The following is a 23,851-nucleotide window of genomic DNA, read 5'->3' as shown; positions in this document are numbered from 1 at the left end:
TTACTTTAGGAGGGATTTAATAGAGGGGATTTGACTTAACTTTTCAAAATATGAAGAACAGAGTAGAAAAGATTCATCTTCTCCCCTTTTTGAAAATAGTATATGTACTATTTAGGGATACTTGAAATAAGAGGGCAGTAAATTTAAACAAAATAACTAATAAACCTCTGCATGAGTTTAGCATTTCTTTAGCTTTCCTGTCAAAAGCACTTCACAAATATTTAGGTCTCGGAATACATGTGGTGCCGAAAAGTGTCTTATTTTACGAACAGCAACTCGGAGGAGGAAGCAATATGCATAAATTATTCTTGATTCTACCACCATCTCTCTCCAATAACTGCCGTTTTTCTTACATTTTCTATGTCGTGAAAATTTAGAGTATAGAAATACAGAAAATAATTTCAAACATTTAATAATGGGAAACAGATATAGGTAAATTTGTAAAGATTTGATAGCTTGTGTTGACATTACTATCATTCAGATGCATTTAAGTAAAAAACCTCACACCTGCAAGTTGTCATGTCTTCTTGTACACTACTACTACAACTACTACTACTACAATAAAACACACACACACACATGCACACACCACACAAAATCTCTACTCTCACTGCTTCCATTTTGATTTGTTTGGGATGAGAAAAGGGAAATTGGCCGTGCTCTGAAATAATGAGATTTCTAACCTGTTTCAACCTGCGATGTCCTGTAACTATCTTGGTTTTACAATACACTACTCCTTATAGAATTGCTAAATGATAAACCCTTATTTTTTAGAGCAATTAAAGTGAATTAAAATTAATTTTGTTTTGAAATTCTTAGAACAATCTTTGTGACATCTTCAGATCTTATGGAAATGGAGTTAAGAATCATTACTCTAAATATTGGACACAAAAGTCTTTTATTTTAAAGGAACTCAAAGGTCTGTGGAGATAATTTGCATATGCATGGAAGAAACAGAGGGTTGATGGGAGAAACAGTGTAATGTAGTAGAAAGAATATGGGACTTAGGACTCATATTCTAGATCAAATGGTGTTAAGCTTGGGCAAATACTTTACCTCTACAAACTTCACGTTCTTAGCAGTAAAACAAGAATAACTGCCTTGCTTACTTCACAGGATTATACATTTTAAAGAAACAGCTAGTATTTACTGATAGATACCGTTATACGTGTGTACTGTACATATTGTTTAATCTTCATAATAACTAAGACTCGGGGGTTGAGCAATGTGTCTGTGGCCACATACCCAATAAATGATAGGAGTAGAAGAGTCTGGATTTGAACCCAGGCAGTCTGTCTCCAGAACTGGCATTTTTTCAATGTCAAAAATGGAATCAGACTCTTTATTATGATTCAACCCTGATGTTTCATTTAATCAAGTTTTAACTTGCTCTAGTATGTCATAATGGTGCCTTGTGAGGCCTGTAGCGTGAGACAGTATGGTGGTGAAAGTTCCACTGCACACCTTGTTCAAGAGCCCAGCATTGTATATTTAGAAGTGAAATAGTCATTATAACAATATCTGGAACTCCAAAGTGGATAAAGTGAGGAGGCCTGTATTGTGGGTTTAATACATACTGAGACATGTATAACTTTGATTTCTATTTTTGGTATCTGTGAGGCAAGAGATTCTCAGTTATTTTCCCAAGAGGGAAAACTTGTAATTGCCATTGCTACCACTGGCAGAATCAGGTGGCTAGACCACTTGCAATGTCCCAAGGGTCTGTAAAAATGCACAGATGGAGCCAACTGTTGGCCAGATTAAGACGACTGCCTGAGGTTCAGCTAATTTTGCTGACCCTTGGATCCCATTCTTTGATCAAGGATGCCTGGATTAAGCAATGAAAAGCAGAGCTCTCCAAGTGAGCTCCTTCACATGTAGTTTTGACGCTGTCCATAAAGTATACAAACTCCCACTGCTGTTTATTCACTCATTTGATCCCAAAGGGCCCCGTGGTAGCCAGGGGTCCAAGACAGGGGTGACCTCCTCTAGCACCTTGTCAACTGGCAAGGGACTGAGGAAAGAAGAGGCCACCCTCTCCTATGGGTGAGATACTCCAGGGGGCCCAGACTCAGCTCTATCATATGGCTAACATTTCTGTCTTAGCAAGGAGGCCCTGGTGGCTGTGCTGAGCTTATAGAATGCTACCTCCATGATATGGAGATAAGGAGCAGATGGATTTGGAGCTTCACAGGTTCAGGGCCTGTGAAAACCTGTTTCCTGGACAGCTTGGTATGTAGTCAGAAATGGCCATTCTAAATGTGTACAGCATGGGACTGAAAAGGGTAGTTCCTCACACCAGAGATCCGTGGGCAACTTATGATCATAGTGAGTGATCCAGATATTTCAGGAGGTATGAGAAGACGTTGCTAAAGCCTCTACAGTGAATGATTCTCTGGGGCGGGAGAAGGGACACTAACGAAAGTAACTACTGTATTACAATTTGGACAGACTCTAGAACCTTATGTTGTAGGAGGTCCCCATTCAAGGTGGGCCAATTTGTAACAGTATAAATAGGCTTAAGTAAAATTTGTAAATGAAGAGTATATTGCCTCCAGATCCCCAAAGGGCCTAAAACATAGTGGGCTTGTTTTAACATCGTGGGCGCAGAGAGGGTCAGCTGCTATTTCTTGACAGTGCCAGAGATGCAGTAGGCCTCAGCTTACCAAGTAACTTTCAGGAATTTAACTGGGGTGGCAGAGCCTTGTACTATGTACAGGGAAATGCCACCTCCCTTTTGAGCTCTATTGTGAATATCTGTATGTCCTCACCAAGTAGGTCCAGTGAATTTATTCAGAGGATGATAACATCAGTGTAATGTTGTATCTGTGCTCCTGGACAAAGGTGGATGTGGTTAAGATCCAGCCTGCAAAGCTTTTGTGCAACAGTAGTAGGGCTGCTAAAGTACCTGAGTCACTAGGTAAAGATATAATGTGTCCCTTTGAAGGAGAAAGCAAACTGTGGCTGTCGAAAAAGGCATGGAACAGAAGAACATATTGATAAAATCTCTGACTGCAAAGTATTAACCAGCAGCTGACTGGATGGAGTGCAGAATTGGCATTCTTGATCGCAGCTGTGCAATGAAAAGATGTGTACTTTGCAAACCATCAAATACTATACAACCTAAGGTCACTATGCAAAGTCCATCACAAAGAGTATGTGACTTCTACAGTTCTGTGACTGACTGCTCAAATATGAGAACAGAGCCAATCGAATTCTATTTCCACAGATGTTTTATTCATCAATCAAGGGGGAATGATGAGGTTTTCTACTACAGGTCACCTGACATTTTAATAAGCGTTTGAATAGGGATGAAAGAACACTGCAGTTATCATACAGAGACCACAAATTGACCTCTGAAAATGGATTTCTTTTTGGCTTTTATGCAAAGTGAGAGTTGCAGAGTTCACATCTTGGTTATTCATGGCTAAGGTATATTCTGACTTTTCAGGACCCATGTCACATGGGTTGCTAATAAATTTGAAGCTCATACTGCCCAAATAAGTTTTACCTTTAAAAGAGTAATTCTACCCAAGTTGCCTTATAAAAAGTAGTTAATTTTTATATTAAAAATTAGTTGAGCATTTTATGTGTGTCAAGCACTCTGCTAGTGCTTTCCGACAAATACTCTGAGAAGCATTATTCCCATTTTCCAAATGAGGAAACTGAAGCTCAAAGGGCCCGAATCACCTCCATAAAGTCATGAAGGCTATCAGTGGTAGCAATGGGATTTGAATCTAAGTCTTAGGACCAGCAGTCTATGGATCCTTCCACTAACTCATCACTGAGTTAAACTGGGGGGATTAATAAAACATTTTTAAAGAACTTAACCTCAAAAAATTTGAAATCTTTATATGAAAAAGATAGTAGAGTTAACTGATTATTTACTGAGAAGCTATGGGACATTACTGTTGTCATTTTCCCTAAGTCAAGATAACTAGAAGAGGAAGGAAAACACACCAGGAGGTATTTCTGTGATGAACAAAATGTCAGACTTGGGTTTTACCATATACTGAAATCACAGCCAAGATGAGCCACGCGGTCCATTCTGGGAGGTACTTGATAAATACCAGGGCCATGAGGGCACTGATCATAATGAGATATGCCTGCTGGAGTCTCAGTGGACCTTTCCAGTGAATGGCAATCATTCCCACCACACCAAAATTCCAGATCAGGAGTGCAACTGTAATGTAGTCCATGGCAACATTATAGGTTTTAAACACTTCCCTGAAAAAAATTAAACAGATATCTAAAAATTTGCATACAATAAGTTTCATCAAAACATTTTTTAGAACTATGGTTCTAACACAGATATTCATTAGATATTCATATCCCAGCTTCACACTTTTACTATATCTTTCTTTAAATTAATGTACTTTTTTCCTCAAGTTGAGCTTATTTTAACAGAAAACTCTGTATCAGTCATATAAATGGGAAACCAGTATCACAGGCCACAGCTGTAAAAATAAGTACAAAAACTAAAAAAAAGGCCATATAACACCTAAAATGCTATTCTATACTTTGGGAAATGCTTGTTTGAAGTATCTGAAATTGGAAAAAATTAAACATGCAAAATAAATTTTAGAGCTTAGGACATAAGGTGTTATTTTCATAAAATTTAGTGTAGCCATTAAATATATATATGTTTTATACACATACACACAAACATGGGATATAGGCATGATATATTGTTGCCTGAAAAAAAAATATGATCTCATTTACATGAAACAGTGTGTGAGAAGAGAGAGCAAGAGATCGATGTAGTAGTTCCTGAAAAGATGCAGGACTTATCTTTAGATGATGGGAGTCTGGAATTTTTAAAACATTTCTTCTTTTCTTTCTTTCTTTATTTTTCCCACAATGAATGAATGAATGAATTTTTATAATGAAGAAAATAGTATTTTAATTTTGGGAGGGGGAATTCCATCTTAAAGAGATACAAATATAGAAGATGGGTAACTGAGGAGAAAGAAAGCACTCGTTTATTTAAGCACAAACTTTGGTTTCTGGAGACTATCCAGAAAGATGATCTTTCCATTTTGAAATTTCAAAATAAATGTTGAAAATTTCTGGATGATGTAGCTATCTGTATTAAGCATTTCAGATATCCCAGCACTCAAAACAAAAAACCCCCAAAACTCCAAACTATTATCTTTAGCTAGGTAATACATGCCTAAAATGTAAAAATCCCAACATATACTGTAAAAAGTTTCCCCCCAAACCTTGTCTCTCTCTCCAAAGGAAAGCACTATTATTAACTTCATATGCATCCTTCCAGAGAGTGTCCATATATATCATAAATATACTTCTTTACCAGATACAAATGATAGCATACACATTGTTCTAAACCAAGGTTTTTTCTCTTAATGATATTCCTGTAGAACTTTCCACATTAGTATACTAGAGTACCTCATTCTTTTCAATGGCTTTATTGTATGGATGTACCATAGTTTATTTAACCAGTTTTCTACTGATGGATACTTAGACTGATTCCATTCTTTTGCTATCAGAAACAATGCTGCAATGATTATCCCTACAGATTACTAGGTTCAGGACATATTCATATAAAACTTTAATGGATATGCCGAACTGCTCTTAATCAAAGTTTTACACCAATGTGTGCATGTTTATTTTCCTGCAACCTTGCCAAATTAGAACATTTATTAAACTATTTAATCCTTTTATAACCTAATGTACAGCTTTAATTAGCATTAATTTTATAAGGAGGGTGTGCATATTTTCATATATTTAAAAGTAACTTGTCTTTCTCTTTCTGTTGACTATTTTTTCATATCCTTCGCCCATTTTTTTTCTGTTAGGTTGTTGTTGATCTTATTGCCGTGTAGAGGTTTATATATAAAGTAAATTAGCCTTTGTCTATAAAATGAGTTGAAAACACACTTAGCAGTTGGTCATTCATCTTCTGATTTTTTTCATGGTGTGGTTGGTTGGCTTGATTTTTGGGTTTTGTGTGAATGTGTGTGTGTGTGTGTATATATATATATATATGTATATATTTATATATAAAACATTAGATTTAAGGAAGGACCTTTTAAGTTACAAAATTATATATATATATATACTTAAATTCCCCATCCCCCACGGTTTTCTCTAGTCCTTTTACGGTTTTACTTTCATATTTAAATTTTTAATCCATTGGAATTTATCCTGGTATAAAGAAGAAATTCAAAATTTTCCTCTGGATGACTACCCAATTATCTCAACACCAATTACTAAATAATCCATTTACAGCCTACTGTTTCTATACTACCTTTATCATAAATTAAATTCCTTTATATATTTGAGCATTTTTTTTAAGTCCTTCTAATTTTTTCTACTGATTATCTGTTTATAGTGCAGGTGTCACTATTTTAATTATTATAGTTTTATAAATTTTTTTTGTTTTGTTCTTTAAGTTATTTATTTATTTATTTATTTATTTATTTATGGTTGTATTGGCTCTTCGTTGCTGCGCATGGGCTTTCTCTAGTTGTGGCGAGCGGGGGCTACTCTTCGTTGCAGTGCACGGGCATTGCGATGGCTTCTCTTGTTGCAGAGCACGGGCTCTAGGCACATGGGCTTAGTTGCTCCACGGCATGTGGGATCTTCCCGGACCAGGGCTCGAACCCATGTCTCCTGCATTGGCAAGCGGATTCTTAACCACTGTGCCACCAGGGAAGTCTCTAGTTTTATAATTTTGTATCATGTAGGAGTAGTATCCCTCAGTTTTCTTCTTTTTTACGATTCTTGGGGGGTACCTTCACTTATTTATTTTTTCAAATAAATTTTAAAATTATCTTGTCCAGATTAAAAATAAATCTTATTTGTATTTTTATTGGGCTTATATTAAAATTTAAAATAAACTTAAGAGAGAACTGACATCTTTATGATGATATTCTTTCTATGTAACCTGGTATAATTTTCCATTTGTTTAAGTATTCTTTTTAAGCCCTGAAGAGGCATTTTTAAATTTCTTTATTTTCTTTATTTATTTTTAAAATTTTGGCCATGCTGCATGGCTTGCAGGATCTCAGTTCCCTGACCAGGGATCGAATCTGGGCGACAGCAATGAAAGCACCAAATCCTAAACTTTAAACCACCAGGGAACTCCCTAAAATTTCTTAATAATAGAGCTTAAACAATTACTGTTTAATCCTAGATATTTTCTCTTTCTTGCTGCTCTCATAAATGGGATTCTTTTCTTTTCATTATGTTTTCTAACTAGTTGTTTACATGATGGCTATTGATTTATGTTAATTAATTTTGTATGCAGTTGCCTTACCAAATTTACTTAGTGATTCTAATTGTGTTTTTGGTTAATTCTGAAACCAAGTAAACAATCATTTTACCTCTAATTACTGTTAATTTAACCTTCTCTTCCAAATTGTGTAGCTCTATTTCTTTGTCTTATTTAATTGCGTTCACTAGTCCCTCCAGAGCAATGATTGACAACAACAGTGATAAAGGAAATCCTCATCTTGTCCTAACAGTAACAGGTGTGCTTCTGAAGTTTTCCTGAGAGGATACCAATCGTTAGAATAAGATTCATATATTTTATCATGTTAGAGAACTAATCATCTGTTTTATTATGGAATTTGACCAAGGACAAGTGTTGAATTTTGTCAAATTCTTGTTAGCATGTACGAGATGATGACTTAGTAACATGGTGACTCGTATTGATATTTCCTAATAATAAACCAGTCTCCCATTCTGCAAACAAACTCCATTTGGTCATATGTATTATACCCTCAAAGGGTTGTTGCTGAAAACTGTTAGTGAATATTTAGTTATTCTTTTGGCATCAATAAATAGGACTGATCCACAGTTTCCTTTTTCTTGATAATTCACAGGGTTTTGGTATCAGTGTTACCCTGCCTTCTTAAAAAGAATCTGGAAGCTTTTCTTCTTTTTCTATGTCCTGGAACAGTTAAAATAGCATTAGAGTTATCCGCTCCTTAAAGGTTTAATAGAATTTCCCTATGAAACCATTTGGGCCTGGTATTGTTGTTACTGGTGGAGGTGGGATGAGAACCTCTTCAACAACCTTCTGTATTTTTTCATTGCTCTACTTAGATTTTCTATCGCTTCAGTGGTCAGTTTTGGTAATTAGTTTTTTCCTAGAAAATCATCCATTTCATAGAGATTCTTACATTTATTTCTTTTGTCTATGGTCATTCCCCCTGCTTCTACCAAAGAATTAACTCTTCAATTTATTTTTTAGTTTTATTGCTTCTTCCTAATTTAAGAGCTAGTACAATGGTTTACGACCTGTATTCTGCCACTGGGGCTGACAGAAAGACAAAGCAGGCAAATCTCTGAGCCTCTACTCTCTTCAACAGAGCAGCTCCACTTTTTTCTATTTTATATGTGAAGTTCTCATGTAAGATTTCATTTGAAAGGCGAAAGACTAACTGATGAAACAATATAAAAGTTTAAAAATCAATTCATGTTTATACACATGCTTGAAATGCTTTAACATTCTGATTCAAAGATTATTACTAGAAGTAAAGGATACAGTAAATTCTTTACTGAAAAGACTTAGAATTAACTGTAGTCTTGAGTTCTTTCAGTTCTACTTATTATAAACAAGGATCAACAAAAGAATATCCCTATCGATAATATTAACTAGTTGTATATATACCAAGTATGGCCTATACATGGAAACAATTATAATTTAAGAATAATTCATCAATAAAGTACATTTCTTTAAGTGACAGTTATAGAGCCCAAATAAAGTTAATTTCTGAAAAACAGACCAAATATTTCACTACTTACCCCAAGTAAATGAATGAGAAAAAGAACAGCAACAATAGGGATGAAATAATAAGCCAGGCATGGATGACCTAGAAAAGAGTTTCAGCATAATTAACAGATCCCATAACTCTAAAAAAAATCCAAATTTCTTACTTCAAAAATTGTATACTACTTCTGTATGTGTTATGATTTTCAAATGGCAAAACACAAGCAGCTTTGGGATCAGTGAATACCTATAACAGAACTCTTTCGTGCTGAACTACTCATAATATAAATAGAAATTTCACCAAAATACATGTAGACCTTCGTTCCTTTAGAAATAGGTAAAATTTTAAAAAGAAAAGAATACATTAAAAAAAACAAATTATCGAAGACAACCTATGGGACTTCCCTAGTGGCGCAGTGGTTAAGAATCCGCCTACCAATGCAGGGGACACAGGTTTGAGCCCTGGTCCGGGAAGATCCCACATGCCGCGGAGCAACTAAGCCCCTGCACCACAACTACTGAGCCTGCGCTCTAGGGCCCGTGAGTCACAACTACTGAGCCCGCGTGCCACAACTACCAAAGCCCGTGCACCTTGAACTCATGGTCTGCAACAAGAGAAGCCACCACAATAAGATGCCAGCGCACAGCAATGAAGAATAGCCCCCGCTCACCGCAACTAGAGAAAGCCCGCAAGCAGCAATGAAGACCCAACGCAGCCAACATAAATAAATAAATAAAATTTTAAGGGTTACTGTGTTAAAAAAAAACAAAACAAAGACAACCTACGGAATGGGAGAAAATATTTGCAAATGATATGACTGACAAGGGGTTAATATCCAAAATATATGAACAAAACAAACAACTCAATGTCAAAAGACAAACAACCCAATCAAAAAATGGGCAGAAGGCCTAAAGAGACATTTTTCCAAAGAATACATACACATGGACAACAGGCACATGAAAAGATGCTCAATATTGTTAATTATTAGAGAAATGCAAATCAAAACAAGTTAGCACCTCATACTTGTCAGAATAGCTATCATCAAAATGACCACAAATAACAAGTATTGGCGAGGATGTGGAGAAAAGGGAACTTTTGTACCCTGTTGGTGGGAATGTAAATTTGTGCAGTCACTGTGGAAACCAGTATGGAGGTTCCTCAAAAAACTAAAAATAAAACTACCATATATCCCAGCAATTCCACTCCTGGGTATGTATCCAAGAAAAACAAAAACACTAATTTGAAAAGATACATGCACCCATATGTTCATAGCAGCACTATTTACAACAGGCAAGATATGGAAGCAACCCAAATGTCCATCAACAGAACGGATAAATAAGATGTGTACACACACACACACACACACACACACACACACACACACACACACACACATATACACACACACACAGAGGAATATTATTCAGCCTTATAAAAGAATAAAATTCTTCCATTTGCAGCAATGTGGATGGACCTAGAGAGTATTAGGCTTAGTGAAATAAGTCAGACAGAGAAAGACAAATACTGTATGATACCACTTATATGTGGAATCTAAAAAGTAATACAAATAAATGTACATGTAAAACAGAAACAGATGCACAGATATAGAAAACAGACTAGTGGTTACCAAAGGGGAATGGGAAGTGAGGGGTACAAATTAGAGGTATGCCAATGTTCATTGCAGCACTATTTACAATAGCCAGGACATGGAAGCAACCTAAATGTTCATCAACAGATGAATGGATAAAGAAGATGTGGTACATACATACAATGGAATATTACTCAGCCATAAAAAAGAACAAAATAATGCCACTTGCAGCAACATGGATGGACCTAGAGATTGTCATACTGAGTGAAGTCAGACACAGAAAGACAAATATCATATGATATTGCTTATATGTGGAATCTAAAAATAAGAGTACAAATGAGCTTATTTACAAAACAGAAGTAGACTCATAGATGTAGAAAACAAACTTATGGTTACCAGGGGATAAGGGTGGGGAGGGATAAACTGGGAGATTGGAATGGACATATACACACTACTATATATAAGATAGATAACTAATAAGAACCTGCTGTATAGCACAGGGGACTCTACTCAATACTCTGTAATGGCCTATATGGGAAAGAATCTGAAAAAAAAAAGAGTGGATATATATAGACATATAACTGATTCACTTTGCTGTACTCCTGAAACCAACACAACATTGTAAATCAACTATACTCCAATAAAAATAAAAAAACAAAAACAAATAAGGGGTATGGGATTAGGAGGTACAAACCACTATGTATAAAATAGATAAGCAACAAGAATATATTTTATAGCACGTGGAATTATAGCCATTATCTTGTAATAACTTTTAATGGAGTATAATCTGTAAAAATAACGAATCACTATGCTGTATACCTGAAACTAATATAAAACTGTAAATTAACTATACTTTGATTAAAAAAATTATCAACAGAGTCAACAGTTAACATTTAAACTTTAAAGCAGCAATATTTTCAATGGAGGAATTTTGATGTATTTCTTAAATAAACAAACTGATAAATAATTGATAATAAATTGATAAAATTGATAAATCAATAAAACTGAAAATCAGATATTCAGTTAAGTGACCTATGTACACATACTTTAACTGTACAGAGAAAATAGGTCGTCTAAATTACATAACCATTTGATAAAAGAATATTCTGAGGTTTCAATAAGTATTATTGAGTCTGAGGTTTCAATAAGTATTGCTATGTTATGTTTATTTTACTTGGTTCATTAATAAGTTAATACTTATATGTCAGTCCATTAATATTATGCAGAATTCATATAGAACTATATAAATATTAGTCATTATTACTCATGTACAGCTTATTAATATGAGAGAGAGAAACAGAACCTGATTTTTGATTAATTAAATAATTAATTTCTTTGGCCACGCCATGTGGCATGCGGGATCTGAGTTCCTTGACGAGGGGTCGAACCCGTGCCCCCTGCAGTGGAAGCATGGAGTTTTAACCACTAGACCGCCAGGGAAGTCCCCACAACTTGATTTTTATAATCTATTACACAAGATAAAAAAAATTTATGGTAATTTTATGTAATGAGTATATTGGGGAAAATACTATACAACCCAAAGAGTCTGGGGTTTTAAAAAATAGAATGGAGAAGCATGATAAATTGTCAGGTAATTTTTAACCAAAAGTGAAATTATTTTGAGGTAGATACACCCATAATATGCTTTATGCTTTCAATGAACTTTATTGTTTAATGACAGGAGTTACTTAATCAACAACTTTCCCAAACGTATCTCTTAATCAGAAAAGAACAAATCAAACCTTAAAGAAAAAGGAGAGAAGAAAAGCTCCAAATCAAGAATATTATTTTGTCTTCTTTTAAGAAAAAAATCTCCCCCACACACCTCCCAGATCCAGTTGTTCCAATTATCTCACTCTAAGCTATCAAAACCTAGTTGTTACTAATGTTAACATTAGAATCCATGTTAATTTTGTCTTGTGGTTCCATTTTGATCACTCAAGGTGATCTGTGATTGTTAATTCTTTTGAAGAAAATATTTCTTAAAAATTCTCTCTTTAAAACAATTTTATAAAATGTTACAATTTGGGAAAAGGTCAAAAGAGTGGCTTTACATCACTAAAGCTGGTATTCCTTTGACATTTAAATATTCTAAATTGACTATCCGAATACAACAAATTTAATATCTGGTGTTCCTCCATAAAAATCTCCCCTAACATTTTTTATTTATTTATTTATTTATTCATTTATTTAATTTTTGGCTGCGTTGGGTCTTCGCTGCTGCACGCAGGCTTTCTCTAGTTGCAGTGAGCGGGGGCTACTCTTTGTTGCGGGGCGCAGGCTTCTCACTGTGGTGGCTTCTCTTGTTGCAGAGCACAGGTTCTGGGCACGCGGGCTTCAATAGTTGTGGCACACGGGCTTCAGTAGATGTGGCTCGCGGGCTCTAGAGCGCAGGCTCAGTAGTTGTGGTGCACGGGCTTAGTTGCTCTGCGGCATGTGGGATCTTCCCGGACCAGGGCTTGAACCCACGCCCCCTGCACTGGCAGGCGGATTCGTAACCACTGCGCCACCAGGGAAGCCCCTCCCCTAACATTTTATTCTAAAAATTTTCAAACACACAGTGAACCACTGCCCAGATACCACCAAAATTCTACCATTCACATTTTGCTGTACTTGCTTTGCAACACATCTATCCATCTCTCCACCCATTAGCCCATTTTAATACATATCAAAGTAAACTGAAGACACCTGTACATTTCCCTCTAAGTACTTCAACTTCAGCAAAATATTCTGAAGGGAGTCCTTACTCTAGTTCATCTGCAAAAAAAATAATAATAAAAAGAAATGAATCTTCCCACCTGCATCTCAGCCCATCACAAGTCTTAGCTTTAGAAATAATCCAAGTTATAAAACTAAAAAGTATATAAAATATCACAAAACAGAAAAACTTTAAAGAGTGGGAGATGTACACTGGTATTCCATACTGAGCTCCAAATTAAGGGTTAAAGTAAATATTATGTACCAGAAATCCTCCACTTTCTTAAGAAATGCTTTTTACCTTGTTTTATGGGGGAAGGGGCAAGGGAACATGGGAATGTTTTTTATTTAAAAAAAAAAACAGCATTTTTCTGAATACAAAGTAACATATGCTTATAACATATAGAAAATATAGAAACACTAAAAGAAAAAACAACTCCCACTGACCAATGAGAACCAAAGTTGACATTAACATTTCCTTTCAGACATGTTTTCTGTCTGCATATGTAAAGACCTTTTAAAAAAATTAGAATCAGGTAATAGAAAATTTTACATTCTGCTTTTTAAATTAATTTTTTATTAAAGATAAATTCTCATCCCACCAAATATTTTTTTAAATATGATTTTTAAATAACTAAATAATAGTCTACTTACATGCATGAACCCACAATTTAACTTTTCCCTTATGCATGGAATTTGTGGGGTTTTCCTTCTTTTTCCAATTATATTTTGTGCTAGGAGTAATATTTAGTATGCAAATATTTTCCAGCATTTTTAACTCTTTGGGATAAATCATGAAAGCAAAATACAGAACCAAAGTGTACAAACATTTTCTAATTACTGACTATTGATACATACTGGCTTAGTGACTCCACAAAAAAGGCCTGATTAACCTTCACCAAGTCAATAAGTTAAATATGTTCATTTGTTATTTTAATATATATATTTTTTGCTAGTGAGAAAATACACATACACCTCTCTCTCCCTCTCTCTTCCTCTCCCTCTCCTGGCCATCTACATTTCCTTTATAATTTCTCTGCTTGGATTTTTTAAATTTCTTAATAGGATGTTCATAATTTTAATTATTTGTAACTGCTCTTCATATGGTAAAAATATTAGCCCTCTGCCTGTAATAATGGTTGTAAATGGTCTTCTTATTTAGGTTAATCACTGATGTTATGATTTTCTGAATTGTTACCTAAATTCAAAGCCTCTTCTGATGATGACTAAATAACACCTTCCCTTTTTCTAGAACATCAGGTGGTAAAACAGGCCTATCTCATCTTGCTACAATCCCTAGTTCAGCTTTCCTGTGCTAAAGGCTCTGAAAGAAAAGAGCCCCTGCTTCAGTACAGAACAGCAAGGATCTCCTCTAAACACTGAACTATCTAGGCCAGAAATCATATGACTTTAGTAAGCTATACAGTTTCATCTATAACAAATGATATGTAATAATTAACTGCCTTTTCCATTTCTTCCTTTTTAAGGTTTGTTTGGTCTTTTAGCTTCTTATGCTTCTCAAAGACATTGCACAATCAACCACTGACACACAAATCCTCAGGGCTTATTTCCAAACAGGTCCTGGCAAGTTTCTGAATTTCTGACTCAAAAGCTCCTTTTATTTTTATACTAGGAGTCAAAATCAACAACTTGTTTCTATAGAATTGGCTGTGTTTGCTAAGACTTGAATATTAAAAAGCAAAAGAAAACAACACAAAAATGAATGGGTGAACGTGGAAATCCAGCTAAGTATAAGCCTTTTAGATTGTCTAATATGAAGCATTAACTAAAATATGCACAAAACTGACCAAAAATACATCAGGATAAATTCTAGTTCTACCTACCGAATACAACTACAAAACCTGGATCGAATGCGACCAGCTGCCAGTAGGTTGGGGAGTCAGAAGTACCAGGAAGCCAGCGATGAGTTTACCACTTTTTCCCTCCAGTACTACCCTCCTCAACCTGAACTCAACACAACCCAAGTGGACATTAGCAAGACTATGAGCTCCAGGAGAAGCCCTCTAAGTTCCTGCTAGCAAAGCAGAAGGAGGTCTCCTAACACCAAAGAAGAATGCAAAACCCCAGGTGACTCCCAATAACATGTGAGGAACAAAAGTAGCATATAATCCAGATACAAGTCACAAAGAAAGTCCAATAAAGCAGAGAAATGGAACTGGCAGGTAAACACTTATATGTAAACAAATATATATAGTGGGAAAAAAAGATAAAGTAATTGAGACATATTTAAGCAGGGGGAGGAGTATGCTTCTCAACATGGGTTTACATCATTTGCTCTTTGGCTCTCTGAGTGTTGATGACTACCTGTCGCCATCACACACATCTTTTGTCTTCAATCTCTAGATTCTGATGTCAGACTGCAAGTGGCCATCACTTAGGTTAATACTTCCACCCACTCAACAAACAAGGTTAAACTCTGTATAATTTTAGAGTTTGTGAACACTGGAAAGGTATTCCATCTTATTAATAATCAACTAAATGCAAATTAAGATATTTTTGCTTTGCCTATGAGGGTTAGCACAGATTTTTTTAAAAAAATTAAACACTGGTGAAGGTGGGGTAAAACAGCCTCTTTCACTACCAGTGTTAAGTACAAATTTATACTATCATCTTGAAAACAAAATTCTGCATAGCAAGACATATTTTTATATGCAGATAATTTGCTCCAGAAATTCTGTGCCTAGGATTTTACCCTAAGGAAATAATTTGAAAAATGGAAAAGTTCTATGCATAAAGACATTCATTGCTTTTCAGAAGGGCGAAAATCTGGAAACAACTTAAATGTCCAAATTAGGGGAAGTGAATTACAATACACTCATTGAGTCAAATATTATGTAACCATTAGACATATTTGCTAAGAATTTATAATATGGAAAAATGCTTATGCCAAAGTAAAAGTTAGAAAAGGACACATACTGATTATGCATTTGATTTTAACCATGTTAAAGAATATACAGAAGTAAATACTAAAAAGAGAGTAGAATTCAATATTTGAAAAGTTAATATTTCTTTTATTTGAGAATGAGCCTAAAGGTTCATGACCTGTAATAATTTGTCCTTTTTCTGAGGCATGAATCTGAAACACGCGCCAGGTAGCTGAAATTCACAAGCAAGTCACTTAGGTAGAGAGTGAGGTAGGGGACCAGAGGCTGGGAGGGCTGGGCCTGTGTCTTTCCTATACAACCTCCCCTGCCTTTGCTTCCCAAGCAAAGAATTTGTGTTCCTGCAGGAGAGAGAGAGGGAATGGACATCTATGAATTTAGAACCGGGAATTCGGCCAGTCACCAATGAGTTTAACAACAGCAGCTGAAGGTGGCTTTGCTGTTCTGTACTCAAGTTGAGAATCTGAATTTTTGTAGTTATACATTATCTTATGGAGACAATCATATGCTACAGTGCTATCTGTCAATGAGGGAATTCACAAAGGTTCAGGATATATCCTTCTGGAATGTCCGAAGTATACAGCAAATCAAAATGTTAAAACCATTTAGAGTGTGATATTATATGAAAACATTTGTTTTTCATTTATGCCTTTTTGTATTTTTTAAATGTTCCACAAATGAGGGGGGAAACTAAAAATTAACTTAGTTCTAGAATATAAGACCTTTTTCTTTACTAGACCAAGTAAGGTGACAACAAAACCCAACCATGAAAAGAAGATGGTGGAAAGCAAAGCTCTGTGTCTCACGCTCACCTTATAGCACCTGTATTTATATAGAACCACCAGGAGAATAGTCATGATGACAATGACACTGATCATGATAGCAGCATTCAGAATTGAGTGCAGGGCTCTCTGCCCCACAGTCTCGGTGTCTTCTGTGAATGGCGTATAGATTCTAAAATAAAATAAAACACAAAAGCCCCAGGTAAGTGTTAATGGAGATTCCAAACTACATGCTCTCCAACACCAGTTTTGTTTCCTTGATTCAACTGATATAAGTCACTTTTTTCCATCTCATCAATCTAACCAAGAGTTTTTAACCTAATAAAAATAGCTATATGCTAAAATAAGTCCTTCAAAATAAAAGGAGATAGTTAAAATATGGAGGTGGACCTATGTGAGCCAGACACTGGCTCCATCTAGTGGATGATTTATGCCGAAATAATTACCTCATCAAATGTTCTTTCTCCACAGCTTATTAGTGATTTGTTAAAGTACCAGATTCTGTTAACCAATGAGAACCTACTACACAGCACAGGGAACTCTATACTCAGTGCTCTGTGGTGACCTAAATGAGAAGGAAATCCGAAAAAGAGGGGATATATGTATATGTATAGCTGATTCACTTTGCTGTACAGCAGAAACCAACACAACATTGTAAAGCAACTATACTCTGAAAAAATTAAAAAAAAAAAAAAAAGTACCAGATTCTGCCATAAACTACATAGGCTACAAGTGGTTGTCAGAGGAAGGTAAAATGGCTGATAATTATCCTTCAGCTGTACGGTGACTGCAACTGAAGTTGTCTTGAGATAATGTCACATATCCAGCTTGCCCTTGCTTCTCATTCACATAAAAACACTTTTATCCCAGGTACCAATGTTCCCAGTAGAAGACTTTATTTCTGCCTCCCCTACAGTTATGTGTGGCCATGAGAATAAGTAATGGCCAATGAGTTATAGGCAGATGTGTTGTGTGGAATTTCTAAGGGAGGAATTAGTTCTGCTGAGAGTCACGTCTCATGTCCTTTTCTCCCCCACTCCTTCCTGCTGTCTGAATGAAGTCTGGGGCTCCAGCACCAATACTGGACCCCGAAATGACCTAGAGGGTAGAAGCCAAAAAAGAAGGGATGAAGGAGCCTCAGTCCTTGATGAAGAGAAGCCATTACACAATCTGAACTACTACCTCTGCACTACTCTGTGGGAGACAGAGAAAATATGTGCATCATTCAAACCAGTTGTTTTGATTTTCTTTCTTTTGGCCGCACCACACAGCTTGCAAGATCTTAGTTCCCCAACCAGGGATCGAAGCCAGGCCCCAGCAGTGAAAGCACTGAGTCCTAACCACTGGACCACCATGGAATTTCCTGTTTTGATTTTCTATAATGGGCTCGGCAAACTTTCTGTACAAAACTAGAGTAAATATTTTAAGCTTTGTGTGTCATATGGTCTCTGTTGCAACCACTCAACTCTGCCACTGTAGTATGAAAGCAGCCATAGACAATATATAAACGAATGGACATGGCAGCGTTCCAATAAAACTTCATTTACAAAAGGAGGTGGCAGGCAGATCTGGCCTGTGGGGCATAGCTTGCTAACCCCTGTTCTTTAATATGCAGCCAAACCTAACTCTAACTTACAGAGATAATATTCCCCAACCTCTTTTGGTTATTGTTTCCAATCCCTGTCCTTCACTCACTGTCTTACCCTTTCTCCCAAAAGGTTAAAAGCTTGGCTTTCAGAACCCCACAGAGTTTTCCAGACACTCGCCAATTTCGAAATTCATTTAAAACTTTTTGAGCCCCACAAGAGTCCTAGAGACAGAACTAGGTGACATCTAAATCAAAGCATTTTTCTTGGAGACAAAGGGTCGACACCAACAGCACCAGAGAAATCTACATGACAGTTCCACAAACACAGTGCCAGCCTGCATTACTTCTTCATCCTTTCACTGAACAACTTTTTTTTTTGCTGAGCATTTATTACATACCTCACTCTGGAAATAAAGTGCCCTCACAGGCCTCATAGTACAGAAGGAAACCAAGCATTAAATAATGAAAATAAATATATACTTGCATATTGTAACAAGTGAAAAAAGAACAGGTTGCTATGAGAAAGGATACCAGCAAGGACCTAATTCTGTTAGGAGGATCAGGGAAGTTATCTTTTAGGACTCAACATTTAAGCCAAGATGAGAAGGATGATAGGAATTAATCCACCAAAGTTAGAAAAGAAAAAGAACATTCCAGGGAGAAGAACAATGGGCCCAGTGGCCCTGAGGTGGTAAAATCACTACTCAACTGCTCAATTCCAAATAAATTCAACCCTATCTAGGGACACCACATAAAAAAATATAATTCTGCAGCTTTCATTTTCTCTACTTAAAGCATCATCTGCTTCTGGCCATCAGAGAGGATGGACTCCCTAGCCTTCATGTCCCTTCAGTGCAGAGGCCTTCAAGGTGGTGATGACATGCTATGAAGGACAGCTACGCTGGCCTTGAGCATAATGATACACAATACTCATACGTACAGCTGCCCATCCTTCCGGGTATAAAAGCTGACTGATTTGATGGTGGCCACGACCACCACCATACAGAGAGTCACGGGGACAAAGAGCATGATCACATGTTTGGCGCCATATTTCAAAGTCAGCTCCTCATCTTCCTCTTCCTCTTGTTCCACCACCTGCTGTGAGTTACCAGGGGCTCGGCCATTGGATAGCGACTCAGAGTTGCCATGCCTCCGCCTCTCGCTGCTGTGCTCATGCCGCTCTCTACTGTCATTCTAAAAGCACAAGAGAGACTTGTTCAGTAAATTAGACTCCCAGTTGAATCAAGGTGCTCTGTATCAAAACCAGAAAATTTAATGATTAGACCCGAGATTATCAACAGGCCCGAGATTATCAATAGGCCCATTATTACATGAGTTCCAAAAACCTGAGGCAAGAAAGAATCAATTTACAAGAAGTATGCAGTTTAAAAGCCAAGATTATTTACCACTGTCCACTGAAGGAACCCAGGTCCTCCCTTTCACCTGGCTCGTGGCTTACCTCATTCTCACCTTCCATTCTCAATCTAATACAATTGTACCCATCCTTTGAGGTTTGACTTAAAAACGACACCTGCATGAAGCCTTCTTTACTTGCTGCAGCTGCAAGCAGAGTACACTCACCTTTTTCAAAATTATGAAGTGCTTTCTACCTGTGGTTTCATATCAGTTATACAAGGAACTATCTCACCATCATTATTTTTTAATATATACATTTATTTATTTACTTTTGGCTGCATTGGGTCTTTGTTGCTGCACGCGAGCTTTCTCTAGTTGCAGTGAGCGGGGGCTACTCTTCATTGTGGTGTGCGGGCTTCTCATGGCGGTGGCATCTCTTGTTGCAGAGCACAGGCTCTAGGTGCGCGGGCTTCAGTAGTTGTGGCGTGCGGGCTCAGCAGCAGTGACTCGCGGGCTCTGGAGTGCAGGCTAAGTAGCTGTGGTGCATGGGTTTAGTTGCTTAGTCGCTCCGCAGCATGAGGGGTCTTCCCGAATCAGGGCTCAAACCCATGTCCCCTGCATCGGCAGGCAGATTCTTAACCACTGCACCACCAGGGAAGTCCCTCACCTTCATTATTAATAAGACTTAAAAATCCTTGAAGTGATTTACGAGGGATCTCTCGGTATTATTTCTTACCATCTACAGTTATCTCAAAAAAATATTCAATTAAAAACAAACCTTTACAAAGAGAAACTAGGCCTTAATTCTGATGCCCTTCCACCCTGTCCCCACCCCATTCCCATCTTGCCCTGTATAGAGGAAGAGAACAATAAATATGCGATGAATAAAGGAATGGAAGTAGAACTTCCTTAGATTCTACTTTCCTCTTAACCTAACCACCACTTTGTTACTTATAAATCCTTATCCTGGGTTTATCCTTTCCTATTCTTCAAGTTCAGTTTCCTTTTTGGTATTACTGTATCTAAAACTCACTTTTTGTAAAGGGTAGGATGAATCCCAAGAGCACTAACAACAACAGCAAAATAAAAATAATAAGACAAAAGGAGAAAAATAACAGAGAAGTAAATAAAACAGGAGATGGAAGTAGACTGATAGTCACTGTTGCTGATAAGATAAAATCAGTTTGGTTAAGACAGGGTTCTCTGAGGAAGCTCATGTGAGAACATGCCACTCTTGTACCTCATTTTTGACTAGAGTTTAACCAAGTATCACTACAGAGGAATACTATTATTCAATAAAAATACATAACACGCTTAATAATAGCTTAAAATTATTACAAGGTACTATGGATTGTGATATGTCCGTTTTTTTTTTTTTTTTTTTTTTTTGGCTGCACTGCACAGCTTGCAGGATCTTAGTTCCAACCAGGGACTGAACCTGTGCCCTTGGCAGTGGGAGTGCAGAGTCTCAACCACCAGGCCACCAGGGGAGCCCTGAGATGTGTTTTACATTGAATTCTCACAGTCACCTCATCATCACCACTTTACAGGCAAGGCTAGTAAGTGTTACAGAAATGGTTTGAACCCAGGTGCGCCAGACTGCAGAAATCAAGTTTTTAACGCCCTCTCAATTTGCCATTCACAAGACAACATGGAAGCTCTGCACACTCAATGTGGGCTTCCTCTTTCCTCTGACTTTCAATTTATTCATTCCACAAGTAATCGGAATTCTATATTCCAGGTATTCTGCTGTGGCAATACTGAAATTAAAAAGATCTAGGTGCTGTCCTTAAGTAGCTCATGAGATAGTTTTAACATAGGAGAAATATTATACTAGAGATGTGAACAAAGTGCTACAGGACTGATTAATTTTGTATGATCAAGAAAGGCAACATACGGTGGGGATGTAAATTGGTACAGCCACTATGGAAAACAGTCTGGAGGTTCTTTGAAAAACTAAAAATAGAGTTGCCATATGATCCAGCAATCCCACTCCTGGGCATATATCCAGACAAAACTCTAATTTGAAAAGATACATGCACCCCAATGTTCACAGCAGCACTATTTACAATAACCAAGATATGGATGCAACCTAAATGTCCATCAACAAATGAATGGATAAAGAAGATGTGGCATATACATATATGCAACACACACACACACACACACACACACACACACACACACACAATGGAATATTACTCAGCCATAAAAAAGAATGAAATAATGCCATTTGCAGCAACATGGATGGACCCAGAGATTATCATACAAAGTGAAGTAAATCAGAAAGAGAAAGACAAGTTATGATCTCACTTATATGCGGAATCTAAAATATGATACAAATGAACATATTTACAAAACAGAAACAAACTCACAGACATAGAAAACAAACTTATGGTTACCAAAGGAGAAAGGGGGTGAAGGAGGGATAAATTAGGAGTTTGGGATTAGCAGATACAAACTACTATAAATAAAACGGATAAACAACAAAGTCCTACTGTATAGCACAGGGAACTATATACAATACCCTGTAATAAACCACAATGGAAAATAATCTGAAAAAGGAAAAAAAAAAAAAGTATAACAATCACTTTGCTATACACCTGAAACTAACACAACATTGTAAATCAACTATATGTCAATAAAAAATTAAGAATAAAATAAAATAAAAAAGAAACACAACATAAAAGATATAATTCTTGAGCAGAAGGTGAATGGGCTCCTGGAAGAGACAACATGTAGAGTGGCACAGGCCTATGCAGAAAATCAGTGAGTACTCCTGAGGTGGCTTGAGGATAGGGTGGTCAGGGCTGGTGGCAGGAAAGGAAGGTTAGGAACAGGTTGTAAAGAACCTTGTTTGCCATGCCAGGGACTTCAGACTTTGTCCTGTAGGAAACAGAAAGTCATAAAAATTGTTAAGGTTGAGGAAGTGACACATCAGATTATGTTTCATTTTCAAGAAACTTGACTGAGTGACGATGGAAAATAGGAGAGGTATGAGAAGAATATTTCAGAAGTGGAATTGACAGGGCTTTGTGGCAAATTACATGTGAATGGTCAGAAAGGAGTCAAGGATGACTCTGGAGGTTTAGGCATAAGGGACTAGGAAGGTGGTGATGGCATTGATAGATATAGGGAACACAAGAAGATGAGCAGGCTAGAGGAGAGGAGAGAGATTTTAGTTAGGGAGATAGGTGAATCTGAAGTACCTACAACCAGGCAGGAAAGTCCAAAGGCAGTTAATAAGAATTTCAAGCTCAGAAGAGAGTTGGGGGAAGTCATTAGTTTCCATTGCTATGCAAGTGGATGAAATCTCAGGGAGAAATTATAGATGGACATGTTGGTCATTAATGTACTACAACAGCTGTGGAAGGAAAAATACAGAGTGGGATGATGACCAATGAGAGAAGCAGCAGATTATTCATAAATCATAGTCCATAAATCCCCATGGACTGGGGATTGAATGGAAACTGAGAAATTAGAGGCAATCATTCCTTGAAGCAAAACAAAAACAAAAACAAAAAAAGTGACAACAGAAGGGATTCAAATTTGGAAAAGTTATTTTAGAGACTTAAGCATACTTGTCAGGTCAAAGTATAGAATTAGGATTAGAGTAAAAGGGTGATGATACAAGACAGAGAGACGATAATTAATGAAACAGGGCAAGGGATAAATGGCAGAGAAGAGAAGGAGAGAGAAAAGTTGGCCTTACAAAGGCACTGGTGCCCTCTGCCTCAGTCTGACCTCATGGAGAAAACATTTATGAAGACTCAAGCCCTATGAGGAGCAGAAAGGAAACTACTGCAAAGCACAAAAGATAGAAATATGTATACCACTCACCAAGAAAGATAATTTTTGCCAAACACAAGTCACTAAAGTTCAGTAGGAAGGAAATGGTTATGAGGAAGGTGGGATCTGGAAAACAGGGGTATAGTGTGATTGATAGCTGAGAAGCAGGAGGGTTGAGGGAATTCATACTTCTATTTTCTTAAAAGGAGGTGACTTACGTCATACGCTAAGAATGTTATGTTTGTGACTAATATTCAGCAATACAATTATGACCAACTTGATGGGCTGATTAATGTTCAATATAAACTAAAATGCAAGTAATAACAGCTCCCTTTATAGAGTATTTAAAAAGCATTTATAGGGCTTCCCTGGTGGCGCAGTGGTTGAGAGTCCGCCTGCCGATGCAG

The 23,851-nt window shown here is 36.8% G+C and overlaps 1 protein-coding gene across 4 annotated transcripts in view; it reads right to left on the bottom strand.

The window, feature by feature from the left end:
- PSEN1 (presenilin 1) overlaps nucleotides 1-23,851 on the bottom strand; it is a 72,453-nt gene that overhangs the window by 23,375 nt on the left and 25,227 nt on the right. For all 4 annotated transcript variants that reach the window (XM_007459700.1, XM_007459703.1, XM_007459702.1 and 1 more), the window contains 4 exons: nucleotides 19,240-19,493; nucleotides 16,742-16,883; nucleotides 8,776-8,843; nucleotides 4,007-4,227 (listed from right to left, as the gene is read on the bottom strand). In XM_007459700.1, coding sequence (XP_007459762.1) covers nucleotides 4,007-4,227; nucleotides 8,776-8,843; nucleotides 16,742-16,883; nucleotides 19,240-19,493 — 685 coding nt within the window. The remainder of the gene's footprint in view (nucleotides 1-4,006; nucleotides 4,228-8,775; nucleotides 8,844-16,741; nucleotides 16,884-19,239; nucleotides 19,494-23,851) is intronic.

This window comes from Lipotes vexillifer, unplaced genomic scaffold (assembly GCF_000442215.2).
Source record: "Lipotes vexillifer unplaced genomic scaffold, Lipotes_vexillifer_v1.1 scaffold39, whole genome shotgun sequence".
NCBI lineage: Eukaryota > Metazoa > Chordata > Mammalia > Artiodactyla > Lipotidae > Lipotes > Lipotes vexillifer.
This window is presented reverse-complemented; position numbering and strand designations above follow the sequence as displayed.